Raw genomic sequence first — 21583 nt, forward strand, 5'->3', positions numbered from 1 at the left:
TTCTTAGAAGCTGCTGTTGAAGGGGATGCTACCTAATGGCGGGGAGGCCAAGTAGAGTAAAGGGGGTGGTGCTGAGAACCCCCATCCTTGGGTTTCTCAGCTCCTCTCTCTGTCTCTGCACCAAGGGGCCCCTCTTCCCTCACCCTGGTGGAAAACAGAGCCCATGAGCTGCTGCACACACAGATGTTTATTGTCCCCCAAGCTTCCCGGTGTTAAAGATGCAGGGTCGAGGGCCGGCAGGCTAAGATGACGCTACTCCCTAGTTGCTGCCCTTCTTATCATAGCTGCCAGCACCCTTGTAGCCACTCACGTAGCCTGAGTTGTCAGTCACGTCCTCCCGTCCCGCGATGCCTTTGCCCTTGCCGCTCTGGTCAAAGCGCTCCTTGTGGGTGCCCGTGTACTTGCTGGTGTCCGTCAGGTGGCTCACCCCTCCCACCGTCACTGCTTTCTGCAAGCCAGAGGATGAGGCGTCTGAGCCCTCTCCCTTCCCCTCCACTGTCACGCCCCTTCTCTAGAGATGAACTTCTAGCAGTTCGACTAGTTCTCAGAGCTCTTGTTCAACCCTTGGCATGGTGCTGTTTGCTTAGGGCCCAGGTGCAGCTGGAGGCAGGAACTATAATAAGAACCATCCACTTGCGAGGAAGAAATCTGGTTTATGGGAATAAGTGGGGGGAGGTGTGTGTGTGTGTGTGTATTTTTCTGCTTCCAGAGGAGCTAGTTTGACTAGGCTGCAGCCAGAGGACTTCAACCCCAGACCTAAAACACAAAGTCTGTCCTGTTGGGAAGGCCCTATTTGAAACCTAGAATAGGAAGAGCTTTTAGTAGAGAGGGGACAAGTAGGGAGCAGAGGGCGGGTGAGAGGGAGGAAGTCAGATATTTCACGCTACATAAGAGCGAGAAGAGGAGTGAGGATCAGGTACCAAGTCGTCTGCACTCAGTGTCCCCCCAAAGCCGCCAGGCCCTAGTTGCCTGGCCCAGATCCTGGACGCTTGGGAATGAGTCTAAGTTTTACTATTAAAATAGCTGTGGACCTTGGGTAAGTCATTTCCTCTCACAGTTTCCTCACCTCTGAAATGACTCGATGATCTCTAAAGCCTGTTTCAATACCAACAGTGCCCAGAGGCCTTCTGCCCTATCTCCCTGCAGTGCTGCTGTTGGCAGGGGTTAGGGACATCGGCATGGAGGAAGGGACACAGGAGCAGCAGGGACTCAGGGAAGTAGGGTCAGGGGTCAGGAATGAAGACTCACTCACAGTAACACCGGTGGTAGCTGGCTCCTTGCCCTCCATGAGTTTATAAATGTTCTCCAGGGCTTCATCCGGGCTTTTCCCCTTGAACTGCTTCTGGCCCAGTTCTTTCATTGCTTCCTGGAACTGTTGGAAAGTGATGGTTCGGGCATTCTTGGCCCTGATCAGTCAGACAGAAATTCAGGAACTCAGGAACATGAACTCATCACCTTCCAAGGTCCAACCCTCCCCTTACTCAGACAGGGCCTCTACACACTGAGTGCCTTGAGGACAGGGGCTAGCACAGTGCCAGAAGCCCTCCCGCATCCCACCACCTCGTTAGTTCTACTCACCAACCCCCGCTCCCGTCTCTGGTCCCTTACTTGACTTTGCTGAACACGATGTCCACGTCAGTGGAGGTGACCTTCTTGTCATCCATGATGCCACAGTCTTTGCACAGCTTGGAGAAGTTCTTGTTGTTCATTTCAGTGCCACTGCTTGACGATCCTCCAAAGACAGCAAACCGCTGGAATGTTCTTTCTGCTTCTGATGCCATGGTCAACTGGAGGTGGGGGAGAACAGTATGGGGGGAGACTCGGGGGTGAGGGAGGAGGGGAAGGGAGGATTGAGGAGTAATAATGATGAAGGTTCAAGTAAAATCAGGGGCTTCCCTGGTGGCGCAGTGGTTGAGAATCTGCCTGCTAATGCAGGGAACACGGGTTCGAGCCCTAGTCTGGGAGGATCCCACATGCCACGGAGCAACTAGGCCCGTGAGCCTCAACTACTGAGCCTGCGCATCTGGAGCCTGTGCTCCGCAACAAGAGAGGCCGCGACAGTGAGAGGCCCGCACACTGCGATGAAGAGTGGACCCCGCTTGCCACAACTAGAGAAAGCCCTCGCACAGAAACGAAGACCCAACACAGCCCTAAATTAATTAATTAATTAAGAAAAAAAAAGAGTAAATCCTATAAAAACAAAAAAGTAAAATCAGAATCAGCAACAGGAACAAACCCCCTTTTCCCTCTCCCTCCCTCCCCCCTTCCCTCTGATTCCCATCTGACCTACTGTTCCCAGTACAAGGGATACTAGTGTGGATCCTACATACTGAACAATCACCACCACCACCCACTGCCCCATCACTTCTGTGTACCTGAGAGTACCCAGATGGTGTCTGACCCTTCCCAGCCTTTGTAAGTAAGTGTGTGCAGATCTGTGAGAGCCGGCTGGCTGGGGAGACTATGTGGCAGTGGGAAGACTGGGGAGAAGAGGGAAGTTCTATGACCTCAGCAGTGTTTCTGTGACATAATTTTCAGCCCTTGCTACAGCCCTAATCTTTGGGGGTGGGGTTCTTAGGTTCCTACCTTGCATGCTGCATTGAGCATGTTGCCAACCTCCTGATCTCTGCAGGTGATCAAGCTTCCCTCATGGTTTCAGCCCCGCTTGACCCAGTCCTCTGGGTCTTGATCAAATTGCCTTATGCTCTGTCCCTCAACAAAAGCTGAGGAGAGCTCAGGGAAGGAGTTAATGGAAACAGGTTGACATCAGTCCAACATTGTCCTGTTTTCTAGTCTCCAGGCCCAGGTTCGTGACCAACATGGAGAATCCCGCTGGGTTTGGCAGACCAGGTGTAATAGGAGCTTAAGTGGCTTCCAAAGTTGGGCCCCACGTGGAAAGAGCACGGGCCTTGGAGGGTCACACATCTGGGTGGGTCAGGGTGAGGTTGAGCCTCAGACTCTAGATAATTTTCTGTGCAGGTCAAGGATGTTCCTTTTTTGTTTGTTTGTTTTGGGCTGCGTCGCATGGCTTGTGGGAACTTAGTTCCCCGACCAGGAATTGAACCCGGCCCCGGCAGTGAAGGCACTGAGTAACCACTGGACCGCCAGGGAATTCCAGCCCCCGACTTTTCTTTTAAAGTAATGCTATAATTTTATTCAGTTTTTTCTAAATGTGTTGTTTCTTCTTTCAGAAGGGGTTTCTCTTTGGCCTTTTCTCTGGCTGGAAACCATACAGATGAACGAACTTCAGGGCCCCTAAAAGAGAGGAACTAGGTTGGTGACTTTCCTCTCCTTCCCATCTAATCAGTCACCGATTCCTATAATCTCCCTTGTCTTACAAATCCACTCCTTTCTTTCCATTGCTATTCCTCCCACACTTTATTCAAGTCCCTGTCATCTCATATCTAGTTGATTATCCTGGCTTCTAAATGACCTCTTTCCTAAGTCAAATGCTTCACCCCTATCCACCCCATAATCCATCTCTTTTAAACCCCCCATCAGATTAATTTTCACAGAACAATTATTTATCCATTGCTCCTACTCAAGAACACTCTATGGATCTTCAAACCTTTCTGAAATGCCAAACCTTTTTACCTGTCATTCAAGGACCTTCACACTTGGCTCCACTCTACCTTACCAAACATCACCCACCTTTCATCAACACTACTCTTCATCTGGGGCCATAATGGCCTAATCATTATATGCTTCAGAAGCTACCTGAAGCCTAGTGGAGAGAGAATAACCTTGGAGTGGAATGAATCTGGGGATTTCAGTCTTAGGTAAGTCATCTACTAGCTGAGTGGCCTTGGGCAAGTCACTAAACATCTCTCAGCTTTAATTTCTTCATCTGTATAGTGAGAACAATAGTACTTACTTTATATAGTATTAGGGGATAATATATGGAAATTACCTTGCACATAGTAGCTACTATTCAATTCATCCTAGTAACTTGTGTATTTCTGTCCCAAAACTTTCCTTCATGATCTCTCTCTGCCTGGATAGAATGCCCCTCCTTACCACTCAAGTACTCCATTGTTGTACTCTTCATAGGGTTTACCCTAGGAACAAAACCCTTTTCCTTGGACTTCCCTGGTGGCACAGTGGTTAAGAATCCACTTGCCATTGCAGGGGACACAGGTTCGAACCCTGGTCTGGGAAAATCCCACATGCCACAGAGCAGCTAAGCCCTTGCGCCACAACTACCGAGACTGCGCTCTGGTGCCCGTGAGCCACAACTACTGAGCTCGCGAGCCACAACTACTGAAGCCCGCGCGCCTAGAGCCTGTGCTCCACAACAAGAGAAGCCACCACTCGCCACAACTAGAGAAAGCCCGTGCGCAGCAACAAAGACCCAACGCAGCCAAAAGTAAATAAGTAAAAAATAAAATCATTTAAAAAGCCCAAAATGAAACAGCTTGAGCACTGGTTGCTTTAAAAGAAAACCAACCCTTTTCCTCCTCTGAATTATACTAAGATAATGGTTCCTAGCCTGTGGGCTGCAGCCTCCTGAGGCAAGGGTTTCTGAGTTATTGCAAGGACCTCTGCAATCTGTATGTACACAGAAGACTGGTTGTTGAGTAAATAATAAGCTTTGCACATGTAGGTGCATAGATGCATAGATGTTGCGATTATCAGAAGACTGAACAAATTTATTTGAAAGTATTGCTGAATTCACGGTTTGTCCCCATCAGGGGATTCTAAAACCTTCATTTGGAAATGGAAATCTCTGATCTCCCACTCGAAAAGGGTGGGAAACTATTGCTATAGGACTTATTGTCTAAACAATTAATTTATATTTACATCACTTCTTAATTTTTTCTATCTTTATACCTTCACTCAACTACTGGATCCTATGCTCTAGAGAGGGTATGACTAGACATCACACTTCTTTGAATTTCATCTATAACAGTGGCTTGTATGGAGCAGGTACTTAAAACTGTGGCTTACTGGAAGGTATAGTTTGAAGCTGCTTCTGGCCCAAGAGAAGGAAATTAGAGACAGAAGTATTCTTGTTGGGCCACTGACACTGGGCCAGGCTGAGACCTGCCCTGACAAGGAGGAACCCCATCTTAGATCAGAAGCAGCCTCATTACTGCCTGTGGCAGGCTGAGACCCCAAGCCTAGGACGCAAACAGATCCCAGTGGAAATTTCCCAACTCCTGTCTGCCCTACGCCCCTGCGTTGGCCCCTTATCAGGTTCCCCCTGAGTCATCCTGACCCAGAGACGAATTTAGATGCTGGAACCTCCAGGTCCTTCCCTCCCCCACTCCAAGTAACACTACTTTAGACACATCAGAGGAGGCTGCCGGCAGAAGCTCTCACCCTAGGCTCTCTTTCTCCCCCAGTTGCAGTCGGGCTGGAGAAATCTCTCTTCTGTCGTATGCATCTTTATCTACAGTCCCAATTCCAGCAGGCTTTTCCTTGGCCGGGAGAGTGTTAATATGACATCCAGAGGGGAGAGGGGACTAGGAGAGGAGCCAGGGTACCCAGCTTCTGTGCCAGTTTCTGGGTAAATAGTTATGAAGGGAGTGGGGGAAAGGAATGGAGGAAAGCTTGGGTGCTCCAAATTGGGGGATCTAGGGGAGATCCTTTAGATGTGGGGCTGCTGAAAGCTGGGCTTGATCCTGACCGGTTCTACTCTGGGTCACCTCCTCCCTCTTGGGCCCTCCTTTCCAATAGACCCTGCCAAGTGGGGATGAAAGGGGCATTGATGTTCCTTGGATGGGATTGGGTCGTGAGTGGTGAGGGTGGTGGTGGTGGGCAGTTCCCAGGCAGGAGGGGGCAGGCAATTTGGGGGTCTTGGTGGGGGCAGTCTGAGCTGGTGTTGCAGTTGGCAGCTCCAGTTCCATTGGCCATTGTTCCCAACTGGCCTGGGGCCCAGCCCCCGAAATGGCAACTCGGGAGCCAGGCTGAAGGAGGATAGGGTGGGGACCTCAGGGGGGGAGGGGGCCTGGAAAGGGTGCAGGTGGGGAGAAATTCAGTCTGGTGTCCTTTTGTCTAAGACAACTTTGAATCCCTTTAGCCACATAACGATCCCCTTCTGGGTGGATTTCCTCTTAGGGGCACAGGGAGGGTGCATATAAGTGGGGGGAGGGCAGGGCGAGTGAGGGGTCCAGGACGTCAAACCCACCCAGGCCCTGAGAGACGCAGCAGTGCCTGAGAAACCAGCGCCTGGGCGATGCGATTCCGCCGGGCCGAGCTGGCCTCACCGTCCTCTGGGCCAGACTAGAAGGGGTTAGCTCGGAAGCCACAGGGTCTCTTGGGTCCCAGCCCAGGACACTGCGTCCTCCCCAAGCCCCCACTCCACCTCCACAGAGTTAACTCCACCCCTGCGCCTGTTTACCCAAGAGTCAGAACCCCTGGGGGTCCCTGGCCCCTCCTCCGCCCCCCCCTTGGGGCCTTGACCCGGGAGTCCCCGTTGGCCATCCTCTCCCCGCCCCCCCCCCCCCGCTCCCGCGATCTCCCTCTATTTATAGCAGCCCCCCGCACTCCCCGTACCCCCCTCCCCGCCTTGTTTTCCAACTCCTCAGGGAGCGGCCGGAGAGAAGGCGTCGGGACACTGCGGAGAGAGAGGAGGTACCAAGGGCCCTGGGAGCCCCCGAGCTGGAACTCCTGCGCCCTCGACGCTCCCACCTCCAGCCCCCACCGCCCAGTCCGCGCAGGCACACCTTCCCCTCCCAGCGGGCGAGACCCCCGCCTCCTCAGCAGCGATCCTCCCTTAACCTAGTACTCTGTTTCCGGGCGGGTGGAGTCAAATTCGTGGGATGCCAGCGCCCTGGATTCGCCTCCCTTTTACCCGTCCCCACCTCGGAGTCTGGGGGCGAAGTAAGGAGCCTGAGTGCGACAGGCAGAGCCAGGTCACGGGCGGGGGCAGTGCTGCGGGCGGGCGTGGGGATCCCCCGCGGGATTAAGGGATCCCCGCGTACCCCACAGCCGCCCCGTTGCGGGTAGCCGGGACCAGAGCCTGGAAGCACCCAGCAGTTTGCTTTCCTTAGAGCTCCCTTCGGGCCCCCAGCACAGGCCCTCCCAGAGCGGCAGGCAGCCTGGGGCGGGGGGAAGGGGGGCGTGTTTACAAGGGGTCGGGCGGATCTGCTGGGATCCGGCGGCCCGTGGGCGGGCGAGGGCGGGCCGGGGGCGGGTCTGTGGGGAGCCCGAGCCGGGGCTGGCCGGGGAGTCAAAGGCAAGTGAAGGTGGAAGCGGCCGTGGCGGCAGCAGGTAGGGGGAAGGGCGGGCGAGGGGCCGCAGGGCCTGGCTGGCGCCGAAGGGGCCGGTGGCGGGTGGAGGGCGGTTTGATCCCGATCCCTCGGAGATGACGGCTCGCGGGAAGGGGCCCGCTGGGAGGGCCGCTGGGCCGCCGCGCACAAAGGCGGAGGCTCCGCGGGCTGCAGGGCGTGTTTGGGGCGTGCGCGAGGTTGTGTTCGGGGTCCAGGGCGCTCCGCGCCAGCCGCGCGAGCGTGTCAGTCCCCACGCGGACGCGCAGCGGAGGGACTCGTAGGGACAGGTCCCGGGGGCTGGGCCCAGTCAGTCCCTTCTGTCCTACTCATCCCTTCCCAGCCGGCGCTCGGCCTTTGCAGGTCGTCGGGGCAGGCTGGGAAGAGATTGTGGGACCGCTCCTCACTCTCCGCTGCCTCACCCCTTCTCCACTCGCGGACCCACATCGAGACTGGGTGGAGGAGAGAAGCGAAGGCACGAGGCTTAAAAAAAATTTTTTTTTAAATAGTGGAGAGAAACAGCCGTGCTCTGCTACCCCATCTCACTCGAGAGCTGTCAAAAATCTTGGGGATCCCCTAGTCCCCACTTGTAGTTTGCAAATGAGAAATTGAGGGCAAGAGTAGTGACAGGCTGAGCCAAGGTCACACTGGTAGCAGCAGAACCTCGGACTAGAATCCAGAGGTTCTGACACAAGCCATGCTCTTTCCTCCACATCAGCACTTCCTTCTCTCCTCTCCCAGCACCCCCCCCCCCCCCCGCTCCCCGCCTGGACTGATACCTGCTCTCTGTGTTGCTCCGAAGACCCCTCCAGCCTGTACTGATTCTAGCTGAAGCCTAGGGAAGACTTGTTCACTGGACTTGGGGGTACAAATTGGGGAGGGTTAGTGACCTGGCAAGGGTTGGTGACCCAGGTAGTCCAGGTCTTGGCTTAGGCTTTCTGTCCCTAAAAGACCCAGGGTCTGTCTCCCATGTCATTCACCTCATTGCCTTGTTTTCTCAGACCCCAGAGCCAGGAGGAGTGAGAACCCTGACCCTTAACCCCACTGCATACAGCCAATAGGAGCCCAGTAAGTGACCCCACCCCCAGGCTGCTGGCCCTTTACTGTGCTGGTCTGCACAGGTGCTCTGCTCCTCGCCCTGGTCCCAAAGATTGAATATATGCTAATTTATTCACAGTCAGGAAGAAGAGTCTTGAAAGGAAGGGAGGCACTGAGTCAGTTGGACACAGATGTCCCTTGTCCTTCTTTTCTTGTTTCCCCCTCCCCCTCTTGGTCATGTTACTCAGGTCATTTTTAGCCCCTTTCCCTTTGCGCTGCTGACTTTGGGGCTTTAGTTGAAGGTCACAGTCCATGGTGAACTCTCATTACCCATCCTTAGTATCTTTAGAGTACCCAGTCACTGAGCCACGAGTTTCACCCCCTGCCTAACTAACTAGGAGTGTGGGGTGGCCCCTAAATATAGCCTGGGACACCCGAGCTGCACTGCTGCCCCACTCTGGTATTTCCATCCAGGACAGGGGAGAGAGGTCCGGAGGTGTGGGTGTTGAGGGGGGTTGGGGATGGCCAGGCTAAAAGGAAGTGGTGTCCTGAGCCCTCCTGCACAAGCCCTCCTCCCCAGCTGCCTGGATCTGGAGTTGGGGGCAGGAAAGGCTCTCTCTGTGTCCCGGAGTAGTCCTCAGCTCCTGGGGCCCTCTGCGCCCTATTGTCCAGGGCTGAGAGAGGAAGCCAGCTGTTCGAGGAGGTGCGGGGGTATGGAGCCAGCCTCCCCAGTCTCCGTGTTTCCTCACCCTGCCAGGCCACCATGGCGGAGCTGCAGGAGGTGCAGATCACGGAGGAGAAGCCGCTGTTGCCGGGGCAGACACCTGAGGTGGCCAAGGTTATCAGAGACCCTCTGACTCCCAGGGCCGAATTCCAGACCTTCAGGCATCCCCCTCACTCCTTACCTTCCCAAATTCATGATCTCCGTCTAACCACACCCCTGCTTTCTCCACGTCTACCTGCGTCTCTCTCCCCATACACCACAATTGAGAGTCCAGGCTTCTGTCCTGTAACTACGCTAACCTTCATCCTCTCCGTGTCTCTTTTTGTCAATCTCTTTCTGTCTTTGGTCTCTGTTGTTCTCTTTACCTACCTTTCTTTATCTGTATCTGTCTCTCCATCTGACTCTGCGTGGCTGTGTGTTTCTGTGTGTATCTGTCCGTGTGTGTCTTTCTCCAGGAGGCTGAGTTAGCTGCCCGAATCCTCCTGGACCAGGGACAGGTAACAGCTTGGGGCAGCCGCAGGTGGGAGGAGGGGCTGTCCTCTCCCCAGGAAGGAAAGGGCCGCTACGTGGCTCTCTCACCTCTCTGCTTCCTCTCCTTCTATTCCAGTCCTTTCCTGTCCCCATCTCTCCCTTTCATTCCTTCTCCTCCCTTCTCAGAGTTCCCTGATGCTCTGCGATCTTTCATTATTCTTTTCCACCCTCAAAATCATCTTCCAGTGTCATTTTTACCTAAACTGAATTCTTGCCGATCCTGTTTCTATTTTTTGGTTCCCGTCTCCTCTCTTTCCCCGCCTCCCCTCAACTCCCTGACTTTTGTGGAGGTTCCTCCCCTGCCTCTTTTCCTCTTAGCCTAACTCCTACCTGATGGTGTGACCTGTTTTCCTGCAGACTCACTCTGTGGAGACACCTTATGGCCCCATCACTTTTACTGTCTATGGCACCCCCAAACCCAAACGCCCAGCGATACTCACCTACCACGATGTGGGGCTCAACTGTAAGGACCTTCACTTCCCCTCCCATTTCTTTCTGGGAAGAGGCTGCGGGGAAGGGTAAAACGGTGGTCGGTGTGAGGGGAAGGGTCAGTATGGGAAGGGAGCCATGTGGCACGTCAAGGAAAAGTTCTCTCCTAGCCTGACTGTGGCATGAAAGAAAGAGGGTGGGTTCTGACTTGGGGACATTTTCCCTGTCTAATTCTACTGTTGGGGCGATGGGGATTCTCTTTAGATAAATCCTGCTTCCAGCCGCTGTTTCAATTTGCGGATATGCAGGAAATCATTCAGAACTTCGTGCGGGTTCACGTGGATGCCCCTGGAATGGAAGAGGGGGCTCCCGTGTTCCCTTTGGGGTGAGAATTAGCTCCTTCCCTCCTCATCAGACTGTGAGGCACATGGCAGGCATGGAGAAGATCGGACCGGGGAAGAAGGAAGGGAGGGCGAGTGGTAATTCTGGGAGAGGAAGAGTAGGATACTTGAGGTGGGGGCCGTAAGGGCAGGTTGCTATTTTCCTCAACATTCCTTTCTTCCCCAGATATCAGTACCCATCTCTGGACCAGCTTGCGGACATGATCCCTTGCATCCTGCAGTACTTAAAGTGAGAGGCCTGGGGACCCCTCCAAGCCAGAGTTCTCTTTCCAGCACAAGGTGGCCCTTAGAGCTCCTGTGCCCACCATGGCTCCTGGGCGAGTTCTGTGTGGACTAGAAGTACCCTCCCTTCTCCACGCTCCAATCTGATTGTTGAAAGGAAGTGGGTGGGTGTGGAAAACTGACTTGAGTCAGCAGAGTAGCCCTAAGGGATAGAGGAGAAGAAAAGGAAGCTGTGTGCCTGGCCCTGCCTCAGGCTGAGGAGGGGCTTCTCTGATCTGGAAGCTAGAGAAGAAAGAGGAGGGGGTGGCACAACCCCCGAGGAACCAGACAGACCTGTCTTTCCCTCCCACCCCCTCTGCCTCCTCCAGACACACACCTGGTGCCCTCGGCACCCTGTGTGTGAGGGCAGTGGGAGAAGGAAAAGAAAGAAACCAGGCAAGGCCTCCTTGCTGCGCATGTAGTGCTGATGATGCTGGGCTCTGTCCTTGGCTTGGCTTTTCCTGGGCACCAGGGCCCTGGGCAGCTCTGGTTCACCCTTTGGCTCTCTTTCTCCCCATTCTTCCTGTTGTTCACTAAAGTTGTATCTTTTATTTAACATCTTGCTTCAAGTTCCCTTCTTCCCAGTTCCTCTAGAGGAACCAGGAACTAAAACAGAACAAGTTGAACTAGCTCCTGAAAGTTGAGGATGGACAAACAGCTACATAAGAAACAGTGTCTGGTTGGTTGGCGAACAGGTGTTTCTTTTCAAGACACTCACTCTCCCAGAGGGAGCTGGGGGAAGACTTCAGGGACTGACGCTGACCACCAGTGTCCATTTTTAGCTCCTTGGCACCTTCTTTTACAGCATCCCCCAAAGGAAGGTCCCTTTCTGTCCTTTGTGCCCGTGGCCTTGGGAAGGAGGGTGAGGAGTTTGGAGAGTCAAAGTTTTGGACACCAGGACCCATTAGACCTACATTTCCCTTTCACAGTTTCTTCACAATAATTGGAGTCGGTGTTGGAGCTGGGGCCTACGTCCTGTCGCGATATGCTGTAAGAAATAAAAAACCCCAGACGAGGGAAAGGCAGGTCCAAGGCCCAGGCAGAGTATTGTTTACTAGTGTGTGTTTAGGGGGAGGACGTGCGTAAGAGGGTGGGGAGACAGGCCCCGTGCAGCCTGGGGTGGATGGAGCTCACCGGGGAGGGGTAAGGCCATGTATGCCTCTGATTTCCATTCCTTCTACTGCCCCTCAGCTTACCCACCCGGATACTGTCGAGGGTCTTGTCCTCATCAACATCGATCCCAATGCCAAGGGCTGGATGGACTGGGCAGCCCACAAGGTTTGGAGGGGCCTGTGCGCTGAGATCTAGGGCGGGCTTCCCCCGTATGGGTCCATTCAGGCTCTAACAACATAACTGATTGGCCTGTGAGCTTCAAGGAGGGAGGATGGAGCAGGAAAGAAGCCATGTCACTTTGCCTAGGTCTTTTCTCCACCTAATGTCCTGAGCTTTCTTACCTGCCCTTTCCACGTAGCTAACAGGCCTCACCTCTTCCATTCCGGAGATGATCCTTGGACATCTTTTCAGCCAGGTAAGTGGTTGTGGAAGATGGAAGAAGTAGAGGGGACTGGAATGCTTGGGGTGACTTCCTTACTTGGGATAGGATCTGGGGAGGGAAGAGGGCTTGCCTCTTCGCATCCAGTAACTGTTGACTTCCCTTCCCAGCCCTAATTATTCTCCCTCTTCTTTCCTTCAGGAAGAGCTGTCTGGAAATTCTGAGTTGATACAAAAGTATAGAAATATCATTACACATGCCCCCAACCTGGAGAACATTGAACTGTACTGGAACAGCTACAACAAGTGAGTGGGCATGTAAGAGAAATGTAGAAGCAGTAACGGGGGTCATGGGAGGCACAGAGAAGGGGAGGGGAGGCTGGGAAGTAGGCCGTGCAAGGCGGGCAGGATTCGGTGGGGAGCTGGGGCAGCTGCAGGACAGACCCAGGGGGGAGAATTATGAGGAGCCGGTCCCCTTGCTCCTGTTACTTCCTTAGATTTTTGGATTCGCAGAAGTTAGATGATCTCGTGTCTTTGTGCCCTTCATCCCCTTCACTGCCCTCTGACCAGGGACCTTGGGCACAAATGACCATAGGGCTCATGCTTGAGGCCTGTCTGCCACCTTCTCCTTCAGTTCCCACCTGTAATCACCAATATTTGACTCTAATTTTGGGGAGGAAGATAACTTCCTCACGGGGGACCTGGCTTCTGTCTGGATGGATAGCACTACTTGCCTAAAATTCCTACTCTTCTTTTGCACCCTCTTTAGTCGCCGAGACCTGAACTTTGAGCGTGGAAGCGATATCACCCTCAAGTAAGACTTTAAGGGATAAAGCTTTGCCTCTCTCCCTGGATCTTCCCTAGGTGCTTCCATCCTTTAGAAGGAGAGTCTTTTGCCAGGGAATTTTCTTGTCACCTGCCCCCCCGCTCCATCCTATTTAGCAAATCACGACCCTCTAGGTCTTACCACTTTGAACCCTGTTAGTGGGGTCAGTGAGGTTCAAAAGGCTGTTTCCTCTTTGGAGCCAACATCTTCCAGCTGCTCTTCTGGGAGAAGACGGGGGAGGGAGTGCCAGGGGCTCACCGCCGACTCCTCGACACTATGCCTCTAGGTGCCCTGTGATGCTGGTGGTAGGAGACCAAGCACCCCATGAAGATGCAGTGGTCAGTAGGGAATCTTGGGGTGGGTGAGGGAGGGTGGCAGTCAGAGGGCTGTCTTGCCAAGAGGCAAGCTCTGTTTGGGACAGGGAGAGCAACTTTGGGGCATAAGAGTTTGATTCCTGGTAAGAAGGAGATGGGTAGGGGGCTGATAAGAAAGAAACTGGGTCTGGGTCCCTGGGTTCCTTGTTTGAGAGGGGCCACAGGGAGTGTGGCCTCATTTATTCAGCCTCTTCCTTACTTCAGGTGGAATGTAACTCAAAACTGGACCCCACCCAGACTTCTTTCCTCAAGGTCAGTAACCGTACTCCACGCCCAGCCTGACTCCTGGCCCCCTGTCCAGAGCCATAGATCCTCTCTACATCCAGCTGCTAGGCTTCCAGGGTCCTACATGGGAGCAAGTGGGTGGGTGGAGTAAAAAAAAATAAAAAACACCCTAAAGGCCTGGAGTGGGGAACCTGGGGAAGAGAGACCCTCTTCTACCTCTCGGCGTGGCTTTTTATTTATGTGTGTATCACTTTTTCTGGATGGCTGTCTCCTGAACAGATGGCTGACTCCGGAGGTCAGCCCCAGCTGACTCAGGTGAGTACCCCTGCCATCTGTGGGGTGGGATATTAGTGGCCCTGAACGATAGCCTTTGCCACACACCCCGTCTCTAACGTGCCACGGCCGTGAGCTCTAGCTCAGCTTCTAACCTCCCCTCGCTGTCTCCCTCTCCTCGTTTTACTTTTACAGCCAGGCAAGCTGACCGAGGCCTTCAAGTACTTCCTGCAAGGCATGGGCTATAGTGAGTATGTGGGTCAGAGGCTGTCATGAGGACAAGGGGTGTTGGCACAGGAGGAGGGAGGGGCGCTGAGGGGAGCAACCCATTTAGGCTTATTCCTGGATTTACAACCATCTGCAAAATCAAGCTCATTGACCCCCGGCTCCATCTATAACTCTCATCTCCAGCCAGGCACCCCACTCTGAGTTCCCAGCCTCTCTTCCCCTCTCCTCTCTGACTGCCTGCTTCTCCTCCTGTCTCCACAGTGGCCTCGTCATGCATGACTCGCCTGTCCCGGTCTCGCACAGCCTCCCTGACCAGTGCCGCATCCCTGGATGGCAACCGATCCCGTTCTCGCACCCTGTCCCAGAGCAGCGAGTCTGGGCCTCTCCCTTCAGGGCCCCCAGGGCACACCATGGAGGTCTCCTGTTGAATGACCCTTGTTGCCCTGGGTGTAGGACCCAGCCCTCATCTCCCCCAGCACTAACCTGGGAGGTGCGTAGGGCACTGGGCCAGAGTGAGCAAGGGAAGCGGGGCAGATCGTGTGTGGAGAGGAACTTGATCTTTGATTGCTACCCTAACCTTGACCTCTAACCTGTGATTCCCCTCAGCTCCTGGGAGAGATGTCCTAATATCTCTTAGGGACCCAGACCCCTAAATGACCCCCCTCCATCATGGTGTTAAGGCAGAGAAGGCACGTATCCCCTCTCCCCACTCTGGGTGTCTGTAGCTAAGGGATGAGAGGTTGTTGTAGTTGTCCGTGGCATCTCCTCCAGACTCTGCCTCCTTTTGCCATATTGCAAGAGTCGGGGGCTCGCGGCCGGGGTACCACTCACCAAAGCTGATATGGCTTCTCATGAACCCTTCAGACTACTGAAGGGCATGGGCCTAAATGAATGTGTGTCGGGAGAACTGCTTATGGGTTCGTGGTCCTCAGGATGTGACAGAAACATTCAGTGTGGAAATGGAAGCTGGAATGGGAAGTGGTGGGCAGTGAACAAGTGTGACAGAAGGATTGGAGCTGGGCAATAGGAAGGGGGCTGGGGCCATTGGCTGCTCTAACTTTGGTAGCTGTCTAGACAGTGTGTGTCTAGAGTGGGAGGCGGGGAGGGAGCCAAGCTGGGCAGGGCTGCTTGGGGTTTGGCATCGCGGTGGGAAGGGCTGCCTTGGGGCTCTGACCACCGTGCGTTATGTGTGGGGGGCGCCCTCCTGTCTCCCACAACTTCTGCTGTAACAATAAACTGTAGAGGAATCCGAGTTCCATTCTTCTTCTTTGTCTGAGTATGCCTGCCTCATGCCCCTTTCCTGCCCTCTCCCTGCCCAGCTCTCACATTCTCTTCTCAAAGTGACAAAAACCATGGGAGAGGGCATATATAGCATAGACACACCACAAAATGTGACCTCATAGTTACTGGTCCCTATTCCAATAGGATGGTATTGTCCTCCATATTGATAGTATTTTCAAGTTTGGGGTGGGAGGAGCTACTCAGATCTTAGGATACTTCATATCTGTGGAATGGACCATTGAGAAATGCCACAGGATTTCAGAGACGTCACCAACATCATGATCTTAAAGAAGGAAGTGTAGAAAGCTGACTAAGTGTTCAAGGACATCTCGTGACTCATTTTCCGGCAGGATCCTCCCTAGGGTCACCAGATTCCATTTTAGACGGTTCGATACAATCAGTAGACCAGGCCTCATGCAGTTGCTAGAGGCGATGGGTTGCTCACAGTTGATCCCAATAGGAAGACTCCTTCAGGAGAGTCACAGCCAAAAAAAAAAGACTTCCTCTCAGAAATCTCTCCTTTGAATCAGGGAGTTAATTAGACTATGTTTGTGATTCTCTGAGAAGCTTTTCAAGTATGAACAATCAAGAGGACTTCAGATATTTCGTGGCTGATGCAGGCTGATTCTTGGGCTCTTGGGGCACAAGAAGTATAAATGAGGGCTTCCCTTGTGGAGCAGTGGCTAAGAATCCGCCTGCCAATGCAGGGGACACGGGTTCGAGCCTTGGTCTGAGAAGATCCCACGTGCCGCGGAGCAACTAAGCCTGTGTGCCACAACTACTGAGACTGCACTCTAGAGCCCGTGAACCACGACTACTGAGTCCACGTGCCACAACTACTGAAGCTTACATGCCTAGGGCCTGTGCTCCGCAACAAGAGAAGCCACTGCAATGAGAAGCCTGCGCACCACAATGAAGAGTAGCCCCCGCTCACTGCAACTAGAGAAAGCCCGTGCACAGCAACGAACACCCAACACTTAAAAAAATAATAATGAAGTAAAAATGAGACGGAACCATATAGCATTATTGGCAAGAGGATTGTGGGTAGACTATTACAAGGTCATTTGCCAGACTGCCTTATAGAAACCCCACAGGCAGTTTCGTCAGTGGAACTGAGCTGAGGACTAATGCAGCTTGGTGTCTGGTGCCAACACACTGGCATAAAAGTGGAGCATGGAATATGTTCTTGAACCTTGAGCTTTTCCTCACTCTCTCTCCCAGGACCAAGTCTATTTTAAATACAGTAGGCCAGGAGCAGAAGGGGGCAGTATTAGGTGACCAGCAGAGTTATACAAGTTATAGAGCTAGTTATTGATGGTGAGGGTGTTGGCTAACCACACACAGGGCAGACAGCAAGCAGTGCTTAAATGCCACACTAAAGAAAAGAAACAGCATCATTGGACTCAGTGGACCAAACAGCTCCTAGATAAACATGAGGAAAAGGCAAAGAACTCACAGCCTTGACCGGCAATAGCTGCTGTTGCTCGTTATGGAAGGGAAGGCAGGTCCTCTCGGTACATTTGCCTGAAAAGATAACACTGTTAGGGTAATCTTTTTTTTTTTTCAATTTTTTTTTTTTTGAGGTACACGGGCCTCTCACCGTTGTGGCCTCTCCCGTTGCGGAGCACAGGCTCCAGATGCACAGGCTCAGCGGCCATGGCTCACGGGCCCAGCAGTTCCGCGGCATGTGGGACCCTCCCGGACCGGGCACGAACCCACGTACCCTGCATCGATAGGCGGACTCTCAACCACTGCGCCACCAGGGAAGCCCTGTTAAGGTAAGCTCTGCAAGAGGGAGTAAATTACAGTTGTGCGTACATAGGAGAGAGCGTGTGTATGTATCTGTCATGGAGGATGTGTGTGAAATGGGTGGTGACTGTGTGTCTCTCTCTCCTACAGATGCCTCTGCATCTATAAGAAACCCAAGAGTTAGGTAGAGGGAGAGATGCTGTCTGCTGGGAGCAAGGGAGAAGGGCTTTGCTGTCCTTGACTGACCTCTCTACTTTGCTGGTCCTGCACACTCCAGGCTAGCCCATGGGGATTCAGTGCCCCCCTGTGGTTGGCATGGTTCTTCCTAACTTTCCCCAGCTCCCAGGTCCCTTCCTGAGTCCCCCACTGTTCTTTGTGATTCTAGCAGTAGCTATGGCGGGAGGGCCTGATACCATGGTCAGCAGTGGTCTGTGGCTCCTGCCCATTCTCAAGATCGGAGCTCAGAGGCTCAGAGGAGAGGTGGGGCGACTTCACAGATGTTGAACCGCAAACTACCGCCCTTTTGTCTCGGCTTCAGGCTTAGGACTCTGTTTCTCCCTTCCTCTCATTTTCAAGGAATGTTTCCCTGACTTTAGGAACAGAAGCCCAAGATAGCTAAGCAACGGTGCTATGGGAAGGAGATTAAAACTAGAGGAACACGGTCATGAGAGCCTTGGGTTGTCAGCTTGAAAATTCTGGAACTCATAAAGAGATATTAAAGGGTGATTCTCTAAAGGAACACACAAAGCAGTGAAACTACAGCAGGAGGGATAGATGTTAAGCTTTAATGAGTACTCCTCTAATAGGGAAAAGCCAAAGTGGGAGACATGACCTTTCTAGAGAGATTTTAGGACTAACTGGAAAGTGAGAGTCTATTCTGACCAGAGGCCAGGGGTGTGGTCAGGGTAAACCATGCCCAGAACAATGTAGTCGTTTGCACACTTTCTCCTCACCAACATCAGAATTTTCGGCCAGTTGGATAAATATACAGTAAAAGTAGAATGCTTTCTGTTTTTGACATTCAGTGAGTCTAAAGACAGTAACTCAGAATAAAACTGAAATAAAAAGGAAAGCATTGACAACTGGCGTCTTTAGATTTAGTCCTTAAGCATCCCCACAGACTGGGGGTGGGCATAACCCCTGTCTGCACCCCTTTGGCTTCACCTTTGCTAGTAACCATGGGCTCCTCCTCAGGTCAGTGGGGGGAATGTGAGGGTATCTGGCCGGTCGGCACACTCACACGTACCAGCCCACTCCAAATCTGGCAGCTGTTTCTTGTACCCTGTCACCCAGAGCCAGGGACCGTTTCCTCTGGTGAGGGAGACAAGACACTGGAAAGCTGTCGTTCAGGGGAGGGCGAAGTGGCATGAATTGTCTCCTAAGAATTAGTCTGGAGCTCTTTGGTTTTTGTTCCTGGGTGTATCTTGTTGACGTGTGTTCTCTAACTGGCCTCCTGCCTGGCTCTGGGGTATTCACAAAACTCTGGTTTCCCTTTGATGCTGTTCCCCGTCTCCCCTTCTTCACAAATTCTTATCTTACAACTGCAATATCCAAACCCAATCCTCAACTTGTAAGCAAAGGAAAGGTGGAAAGCTCCAGGCGGTTGCTTCAGAAAATCATTTATTGGTGCAGAAATGGAAAGCTGGCTCAAAGCGGGAGGGCAATTGGAGGTCTCATTCTTTTGTTTTTGTTTCTGTTTAAATATAAAAAAAATAGATGGGGTGGAGAACGAGGGGTGGGGAACGGACACAGGAGTTGAGAAGACTTGAAAACTGATTCACATAAACTCTCTTGTGACTATTCCAACTAGCTTCCCCTCTTATCTGCTTTTCTAACCTGTATATCTTCGCTCCTATTTTTATCTTTCAACTCTCATGATTCTAATTTCCTTCAGTTACAACCTATCTCTCAAGGCTGAGACAATCAAGGTTCACTCCTGAATCTGGCTTCTAGTCACCATGCCCCAGCTGGCTCAGCTGTCCCTCCTGTCCTATGGTTCTCATGCCTGTTCTTATTCCATTCTTCCTCATTTCCAGCTCATTCAGAAATCACGTTCATCTTCCGCTCCCTTAGAGCCCTCTCTGGCTCCTTGCTGGGGATTCAGAGCTTTCGAAAATGATCAAGATTGTTCCTTTTTCTGAACCTGATGTTCTCTCTCTGCAGCATTCCCTAGCTCTAGTTTAGCTCTCGATACAATATAGTTCAAACTAAAGATGGTTCCAGTCCTGGTTGGTAAGGATCTTGGGAAAGGAAAAGGAAATGGTCATTGGAAGGATGGCTGAAAGCAGAGGCTACAGGGGAATCTACAGGCCCCTGGGATGGGAGGGGGCAAAAAATGCATGACCCACCCGTGCTTGAAATCTCCAGCCTCTGCTCACTGACCTCAAATGCTGATAGCATCAGTGACCCAGAAACATGTGAAGAGCCTCGGAATCTGGTTTTTTTTTTTTTGCGTTACGCGAGCCTCTCACTGTTGTAGCCTCTCCCGTTGCGGAGCACAGGCTCCGGACGCGCAGGCTCAGCGGCCATGGCTCACGGGCCCAGCCGCTCCGCGGCATGTGGGATCTTCCCGGACCGGGGCACGAACCCGTGTCCCCTGCATCGGCAGGCGGACTCTCAACCACTGCGCCACCAGGGAAGCCCGAGCCTCGGAATCTAATGTGCTTCTCCTCAAGCCTCCTTTCTATAGTCATACAAACCCTCTGTACCAGAAATAGCTCTTTAACTTCCATATAATCATGTCCTTCCCAATTTCTCCTTCCAAAGTCTGGGCAAGATCACTGGAGTTGAAAGCAGCAGAGAATCGATGGTGTGTGGGACGTCTTCTGTTTGCCTCCCCAGACTTCTTTAGGATCTGCACCTCACAAGGCTAACCTGTCTGCAGTGCACCAACAGACATTTTCGTCCTTGGCTTCTTTGGTTTGGCTTCTTTCATTCTTGGTTTGGGTATGGCCGACAGGAGACGTTGGCAGTAGGTCAGAGAGTAGAAGGAGAGTGAGGGTATTCCTCTGGCTTCCTCCTGGTCAAGTCCCTGCAGGTTGCTTGCATCCCTGCACCAAGGCCACACCTCTTACTGGATGGCCCTCTAGTTTCTGGTAACTGCTCCCTCTGTTCAGCCTAGGTAACAGCATTATTATGCAGCCCCAGGGAATTACACCATCCCTTGTTGCTCTAAGCCCTGCCCACACCTTTCTATATACTCCCTTTATTAAACTTGCCTCACTTATCCAATGTGTTCTCTGCTTTCTTATGAGACCCTAACGAAGAAGATGGGGAGGGAAAGGTAAGGAAGAAGGGAATCTACATCTTGAGCTTTTCTTAGAATCACAGAAACACGGGTTTGAACCCCAGCTAGCTATCAAGTCATTTCACTTTTCTAAATGCACTTCCCTAGACTTAACAGGGATAAGATCTACCTGGCAGGGTTGGGAAGGGGAGATAATGTATGTGAAAGCAATAGCGCAGTGCCAGGTGCTCAATGTAGAAATTCTATTATTACTACCTGTGAGTGTATTCCATGTGAGAGCATTTAATACTGAAGGGAAAATGGAATAGGATGGTGCTTCCGGGAAATTATTTCCCATGTCAGACATTTTTATTTAGCTTTGCCTGAAGCTTGCCTTCTCACTGATCCCTGTGTGTGTACGCTGGGCTGGTGAGGAGGTTTGTGTATCTTAATTTATGGGGAGGGGAATGGGATGGACAGAAGACAGACTGAGACAAGAATGAAACTCAGGAGACCTTGTCCATGTTAAGGCCACTTGGGCTTCCACACCGAAAATATGAGAAGGGGCAAAGTGGTAAGCTGTTGAGCTCACAGGGCACACCTTCTCTTTCCCAGTTTCTCCATTAAGTCTGATATATTCCTCCATCTCGTGGGTCAGGGGCTGGGCAACAGCCACCCTGCTCCTCCTCAGTTGCACATAATGTATATGTCCTTAGCAGCTTTTAAGAGAAGCAACACATTGTGGGAGTTACTCAACTGAAAGGCAAACTGTCCAGCAGGGAGGGGCTGGAGCCCTAGCGGCAGGTCAGGCATGCAGAAGGAAAAGCGCTAAGTCGTGGCAGAGCCAAGCGATCACCCCAGGCATTTCTCTGCTGCCTTTCTCCCTCTCCAAGCACACTGCTTCTTAATCCCTCAGCACAAGGCAGCTGGAGGGAGAGCAAGAGTGGCCCTGAAGCCACACAGGGCTCAGCGTGAAACGTAGGAACCAGATGGAAATAGGCTCCATTTAGCCTTATCTCAAGAGTCTGTTGGACACTTTGTGGGAGACTGGGAGTGGGGTGGGTGTGGTTAGCATAGGAAAAAAATCTAGATCCCTGTGGTTTCTGTTTTTTAACCTCTTCTCTCTAAATGCTGGGAACTCTGGCTCAGTTTCTCAACCCCTGTACATAAGGTGGTAGTAGGTCGTTGGAATTTCAGCAACGCTCCCATGTCTCGAGAGGCATGGCCTGCAACTGACAGAATGGCTGGGGGCCCAATTCCAGAAAAGAAGACTGCATCCCACACTCACCCTTCCCGCTCTCCACTCCACCACCTC

At 52.5% G+C, this 21583-nt stretch overlaps 2 protein-coding genes across 17 annotated transcripts; one reads left to right on the plus strand and one right to left on the minus strand.

The window, feature by feature from the left end:
- Positions 1–177: 177 nt before the first annotated feature.
- Positions 178–21574, minus strand: TPPP2 (tubulin polymerization promoting protein family member 2). Of its 13 annotated transcripts, none has more exons than XM_060146458.1 (6): positions 6131–6249; positions 5323–5465; positions 2587–3255; positions 1609–1787; positions 1253–1406; positions 178–448 (listed from the first exon to the last, which is right to left on the minus strand). In XM_060146458.1, exons 3-6 carry the CDS (start codon positions 2605–2607, stop codon positions 260–262), a joined length of 543 nt encoding a protein of 180 aa, XP_060002441.1. In that variant the 5' UTR covers positions 2608–3255; positions 5323–5465; positions 6131–6249; the 3' UTR covers positions 178–259. The 13 variants fall into 13 exon arrangements, with proteins under 13 accessions (XP_060002441.1, XP_060002433.1, XP_060002450.1 ...); XM_060146450.1 differs by having other exon boundaries at positions 5323–5505; positions 6131–6212; XM_060146467.1 differs by lacking the exon at positions 5323–5465 and having other exon boundaries at positions 6131–6228.
- Positions 6488–15264, plus strand: NDRG2 (NDRG family member 2). Of its 4 annotated transcripts, none has more exons than XM_060146416.1 (17): positions 6488–6576; positions 8213–8279; positions 9007–9087; positions 9429–9470; positions 9862–9967; positions 10198–10318; positions 10501–10563; positions 11525–11585; positions 11787–11873; positions 12067–12123; positions 12289–12392; positions 12856–12900; positions 13199–13250; positions 13491–13538; positions 13791–13826; positions 13980–14031; positions 14274–15264. In XM_060146416.1, exons 3-17 carry the CDS (start codon positions 9013–9015, stop codon positions 14438–14440), a joined length of 1116 nt encoding a protein of 371 aa, XP_060002399.1. In that variant the 5' UTR covers positions 6488–6576; positions 8213–8279; positions 9007–9012; the 3' UTR covers positions 14441–15264. The 4 variants fall into 4 exon arrangements, with proteins under 4 accessions (XP_060002399.1, XP_060002410.1, XP_060002403.1 ...); XM_060146420.1 differs by lacking the exon at positions 6488–6576 and adding an exon at positions 7145–7215; XM_060146427.1 differs by lacking the exon at positions 9429–9470.
- Positions 21575–21583: the final 9 nt, after the last annotated feature.

This window comes from Lagenorhynchus albirostris, chromosome 1 (assembly GCF_949774975.1).
Source record: "Lagenorhynchus albirostris chromosome 1, mLagAlb1.1, whole genome shotgun sequence".
Taxonomy (NCBI): Eukaryota; Metazoa; Chordata; class Mammalia; order Artiodactyla; family Delphinidae; genus Lagenorhynchus; species Lagenorhynchus albirostris.

Excerpts from the sequence above, each read along its gene's own strand:
- NDRG2 (XM_060146416.1), top strand. The coding sequence starts at position 9,013 with ATGGCGGAGCTGCAGGAGGTGCAGATCACGGAGGAGAAGCCGCTGTTG. Across the intron at positions 12,124-12,288 it reads TTGGACATCTTTTCAGCCAG|GAAGAGCTGTCTGGAAATTC; the intron begins GTAAGTGGTTGT and ends TCTTTCCTTCAG. Across the intron at positions 13,827-13,979 it reads GTCAGCCCCAGCTGACTCAG|CCAGGCAAGCTGACCGAGGC; the intron begins GTGAGTACCCCT and ends TTACTTTTACAG.
- TPPP2 (XM_060146458.1), bottom strand. The coding sequence starts at position 2,607 with ATGCTCAATGCAGCATGCAAG. Across the intron at positions 1,407-1,608 it reads ATCGTGTTCAGCAAAGTCAA|GGCCAAGAATGCCCGAACCA; the intron begins GTAAGGGACCAG and ends CTGACTGATCAG. Across the intron at positions 449-1,252 it reads CAGCTACCACCGGTGTTACT|AAAGCAGTGACGGTGGGAGG; the intron begins GTGAGTGAGTCT and ends TCTGGCTTGCAG.